The 5,757-nt window shown below is 37.7% G+C and overlaps 1 protein-coding gene across 4 annotated transcripts in view; it reads left to right on the top strand.

Annotated features, from left to right (window-relative positions):
- LOC106880114 (uncharacterized) overlaps positions 1–3,833 on the top strand; it is a 300,144-nt gene extending 296,311 nt beyond the window's left edge. For all 4 annotated transcript variants that reach the window (XM_052971027.2, XM_014929929.3, XM_089359146.1 and 1 more), the window contains exon 7: positions 792–3,833. In XM_052971027.2, the coding sequence (XP_052826987.1) occupies positions 792–1,285 (494 nt within the window). In that variant the 3' untranslated portion in view covers positions 1,286–3,833. The remainder of the gene's footprint in view (positions 1–791) is intronic.
- The last annotated feature ends 1,924 nt before the right edge of the window (positions 3,834–5,757 follow it).

The following is a 5,757-nucleotide window of genomic DNA, read 5'->3' as shown; positions in this document are numbered from 1 at the left end:
ATTTCTACATCTGGCTGAACTGAAGCAACAGGAAATATACATTATAAAATTTATTTAAAAATTTTAATTTTTATTTAAATTACATATAAACTCTTTGTTTCTCTCTGTCTTCTATTTGTATATCTCAAGGATGAGCAGTATATTTGGTTAATTTGGAGAATTGTACTTTTGAACACACACTTAGTTAGCTTCATTCCATTCCATTTATTAGTTTTCCATGCTAGCATAGTTTAGACAGAAATAAATATTGTGGCAAGGTATTTTATGACCAGATGCACTTCATGGAGACAATTCTTATGTTTTTCAATTAAGCGATTTTTATTCCAGAGAAATTCCAGAGCAGAGATAGCAGACAATTCTCTTGGCAGGATATGTCAACATACAAAGACTACTCTATCTATTAATCTACCTGTGATACCACTGCATCTCTCATGTGCCCATAGTTTACACTGGGTGCAGCAAATGGAATTTCTTCCAACTCCTTTCCTACATATGGAGCAGGGCCATTTACCTGATGAAAAGAAAGTTTTATCTTCTTTCTTACTAACAACCACTCTTGTCTTAGCTAGGTTAACTTCAAGGCCCTTTGATTTGGCTTTAAAAAAACCTTTACTAACTTTTAAAATTAGGTGCCTTCAGTACAAAAGATCTAAGAGATTCTTTTGTAACCCGGTATTTTTGCTATTGTTCTGCAAATATTCAATGAAGGTGTTGCATTTTTTTTTTGTTTGTTTCCATAAAAATAATCAATTTTCTCTTAATAAGACATATATTTCTGTTTTATTTTACAGGTTTGTCAAGAACAGATGGAGCTCGCTTAAGTTGTCGCAGTTCAGCCAGTTCTTTGGACAGTGCTTTTGACCAGTACAGTTTAATTCGACCATGTTCTATGAACAATCTTCCAAACATCTGCCATTTTTCTTATACCCCAATTTCATGCGATACCGATGCCAACAACAGCCATGGTAGTGATACCTCAGAGCTTGCAAGCATTTTGGAAAGAACCGGTGTCGATTCAGATTCTGACACCTGCAGTAATTTCTCAGTGGCAGCAAGCACAGATACTCAAGAATGTCTTTCAGTGGTTCTTTCAACTGAAGAATCAGCATGTTGTAAACCAAAAACTGTTGCTGATAAAGAACAATTTTCTACTGCTGAGGAGGACAGTGAGTTAGAACTCAAGAACTGCAGTACCAACTGTTTAAATAAAAGCCTTTTTCCCCAGTCAGACAGTGATCCTCCTAATGAACACATCAACCAGAAAGATGAAGTTACTCGATTATGAAATGACACAAAAATCTGAAAATAATCAAAAGCTTTGAATTTTTGTGTTGTTATTATTATTATTATTATTATTTTTATTATTATTTTTCACATCTGTTCTTTCGTTTAAAATGTGCTTCAATACATTTGGATTAGCAGTATTGTTTGTGCAGTGGACAAATGCCATGTGGCATTTGTTCCAGCTCTTTTACATTCTGAGTTCATCCTTTCGGGGGTTGATAAAATATGAAGATATAGTCAAGTACTGGGGGTTAATATAATAGACTAACCCATACCCTAAAATTTCTGGCCTAGTGCCTACCATGCACACACACACTTCACGTAAATTCATAAATGATACACAGACGGAATACATATGCTGATCCAACATATCTCTGAAGATTTCGTTTACGGCAATACAAGGGCAAGAGAATGGCAGAATTGTTAGAGTGACAGACAGCAAAAAGCCTTGTGGTATTTAGTTGCATACCTTTATGTTCTGAGTTCAAATCCTGCTGAGGTCAGCTTTGCCTTTTATCTTTCTGAGGTTGATAATAAAATAAGTATTGGTTGAAGAGTACTGGGGTTGAGCTAATCAACTGTAGCCAGCTCCCAAATGTTGAGGCCTTCAGTAAACATGATTATAGCTTTACATTATAAATAAAAGACTATAACAATGGAAAGAAATGTATCAGTGATATTTCATGTACCATACATACACACACACACATACATATTCGTGTATGTGTGTGCATGTGTTTACATCATCATTATTTAACGTCCACTTTTTCATGCTCACATAGGTCAAGCAGAATTTCTTGAGGTAGATTTTCTATGACCAGATGCCCTTCCTGTCACAAACTTTCACCTGCTTCCAAGCATTGTAATATCTCCCTAATGGCCAGACATGTTTCTCATGGAAGACAGGAAATGAACAACACTGTTCATATGATAGTGATGTGCACTTACAACCGTGATGTCAAAACATGGATACACACACATATACACACACGCACACATATATGACAGGCTTTTTTCAGTTTCAGTCTGCCAAATGCACTCACAAGGCTTTGGTTAGCCTGGGCTTACTAGAAGATGCTTACCCAAGGTATCACATAGTTGGACTTGATCTAAGACTCATAGTTGGGAAGCAAGCTTCTGAACCACAAGGCCACATGTGTGCACGTATGTTTGTGTGAAAATTATGAAAAACCCTATTTTGTAATTTGTTCTTATGTCCTCAACCCATCACCTTTATAGCAGCAAAAGAAACCATGGTCACCATCATCATTATTATTTTTATTATGATAATTATATATTATTATTATTATTATTATTATTGACTTGACAGAACTGTTAGGGCATTTGTTCATACTCTTTATGTTTTGAGTTCAAACCCTCCTGGGGTCCATTTTGCCTTTCACCTTTTCAGGGTCGATAAAATAAAGTACCAGTTAAGCACTAGGGCTGATTTAATTGACTTAACCCTTCAAAATATTAGGCCTTATATTTAGATTACAAACATTATTATTATTATTATTATTATTATTATTATTATTATTATTATTATTATTGATGGATTAGCAGAATCGTTTGTGTCAGACAAAATTCTTGCAGCATTTCTTCTGGCACTTACGTTCTGAGTTCAGATCCTACCAAGGTCAACTTTTCCTTTCATCCCTTCCAGGTCGATAAAATAAAATACCAGTCAAGTACGGAAGAGGTGGGCGTGTCATAATAGTTGACTCACCCGCTCCTGCAAAAACAGCTGGCCTTTTATCATAATTTGAAACAATTACTATCATTATTATTATTATTATTATTATTATTATTATTATTATTATTATTATTATTACCCTGTGGTGGATTGATACAGTGTTGCACAAAATGCCTCAAGGTATTTAAGTGTATTCCTTTTAGTTCTGAGTTCAAATCCTGCCATAGTCAATATGTCCTGCCATGCTTCCAGAGTCGATGAAGAAGTACTAATCAAGTACTGAAGCTGATAATCGACTATCTCCTCCCCGCTACACACACACACCTAAATATGAGGCCCTTGTGCCTATGTTAGAAATCCTCATTATTATTATTACCCTTCATCTAAACAATAAAATAATGATATGCATTATTTTTCCTTACTTTTTTATATATTCTGTATATACACCCACTTTTTCATCATACAAATACTCTTTCCACACATACATAAACAAGGACTTAGATAAAAAGGAAAAAAAAAAAAATGCCATCCTTCTTTGTATTATCAAATACCTCCCACTATGAAAAAAAAAAAAAAGTGTGGCAGTAAGTGAATGAATGTGATAACTGTTGATTCTGTATATTTCTAAAGACTAATATTTCCAATAACCTTTTTGATTTGATCAAATTAAACTAGCCTGCTCTTTCAGGCATCTCACATGGAATATATATGAAAAAGAAATAAAAATCAAAACCTTGGGGATTATATCTCTATTCTTTGATTATCCATGGAAGAGGGCATGATAAAATTTTTTTTTATTTTTTATTTCAGAAATAAAATTGTGATTCTTTTAAAACCTCCTTGAATCATAAAATGGTATTTTTTAAAAATCATTTCTTTTGTTGCCGTGCATGCAAATGTACGTATGTGTGTTTATATATATATATAATGTAATAGAGCTCCTATTTTGCTACCTTCAAAATGATGGTATTACTACCAGGGTCTCCTCCATACCCTAAGTTTGCTAATTTCTATGTGTGTAATATGAAAAATAATATTTTTACTTTTATCTCATGGCTGTGCCAACAAAATTTTCACAGGTGAGAAAGATGACATCTGGAAATTAAAAGCAAAACTGGAAAACAATGTTACCAAAATTTATTTGTATGAATTAGACATTTTTAAATAAAAGTATTAGTGACACTGATGATAAAGCATAAGTTGTATAAACTGACCCTTCTAAATAAATTCAAACTGTTTGTAATGCTGACTGTTAATGGCTTGCTTTAGACTACAAAACACATAAAAAAAGACATTACTTACAAAAATTTGCCTATCATCATCATCGTTTAACGTCCGCTTTCCATGCTAGCATGGGTTGGACGATTTGACTGAGGACTGGTGAAACCGGATGGCAACACCAGGCTCCAGTCTGATTTGGCAGAGTTTCTACAGCTGGATGCCCTTCCTAACGCCAACCACTCAGAGAGTGTAGTGGGTGCTTTTACGTGTCACCCGCACGAAAACGGCCACGCTCGAAATGGTGTCTTTTATGTGCCACCCGCACAAGCCAGTCCAGGGGCACTGGCAACGATCTCGCTCGAAAATCCTACAGGAGCCAGTCAGGCGGTACTGGCAACGGCCACGCTCAAAATGGTGCATCTCATGTGCCACCCGCACAAGAACCAGTCCAGGGGCACTGGCAACGATCTTACTTGGCTTGCCGGGTCTTCTCACGCACAGCACATTTCCAAAGGTCTCGGTCAGTAGTCATCGCCTCGGTGAGGCCCAATGTACGAAGGTCTTGCCTCACCACCTCAGCCCAGGTCTTCCTGGGCCTACCTCTTCCACGGGTTCCCTCAACTGTTAGGGTGTGGCACTTTTTCACGCAGCTATCCTCCTCCATTCTCACCACATGTCCATACCAGCGCAATCGTCTCTCTTGCACGCCACAACTGATGCTTCTAATGTTCAGCTTTTCTCTCAAGATACTTACACTCTGACGGGTATTCACATTGACATTACACATCCAACGGAGCATACTGGCTTCATTCCTTGCGAGCTTACGTATGTCCTCAGCAGTTACAGCCCATGTTTCACTGCCATGTAGCATGGTTGTTCGTACGCATGCGTCATACAGTCTGCCTTTTACTCTGAGTGAGAGTCCCTTTGTCGCCAGCAGGGGTAAGAGCTCTCTAAACTTTGCCCAGGCTATTCTTATTCTAGCAGCTACACTTTCAGCGCACCCACCCCCACTACTAACTTGGTTGCCCAGATAGCGGAAGCTATCGACTACCTCTAGTTTTTCACCCTGGAATGAGATAGAAGTTGTTTCCTGTTTGTTTGCAGTCTTTATTGCACCTGAACATCTGCCACAAACAAAATCTAACTTGCTAGTTAACCTGCCTTTGATGTTGCTGCACCTCTTATGTGTCCATAGCTTGCACCGGGTACATCTTATAGAGTTACTACCTACTCCTTTTCTACATACTGAGCAGGGCCATCTACCTGAAGGGGTTTGTGTTTTATCTACCTTCCTACTTATTAGGATTTTGGTTTTAGCTAGGTTGACTCTAAGGCCCTTCAATTCTAGACCTTGCTTCCACACCTGAAACTTCTCCTCTAGTTCTGATAGTGACTCCGCAATTAGGGCAAGGTCATCAGCATAGAGGAGCTCCCAGGGGCAACCTGTCTTGAACTCCTCTGTGATTGCCTGGAGGACTATGGTAAATAAGAGGGGGCTGAGGACGGAACCTTGGTGGACCCCTACCTCTACCCGGAATTCATTGCTGTACTCA

This window comes from Octopus bimaculoides, chromosome 1 (genome assembly GCF_046866305.1).
Source record: "Octopus bimaculoides isolate indiv1 chromosome 1, ASM4686630v1, whole genome shotgun sequence".
Lineage (NCBI taxonomy): Eukaryota > Metazoa > Mollusca > Cephalopoda > Octopoda > Octopodidae > Octopus > Octopus bimaculoides.
This window is presented reverse-complemented; position numbering and strand designations above follow the sequence as displayed.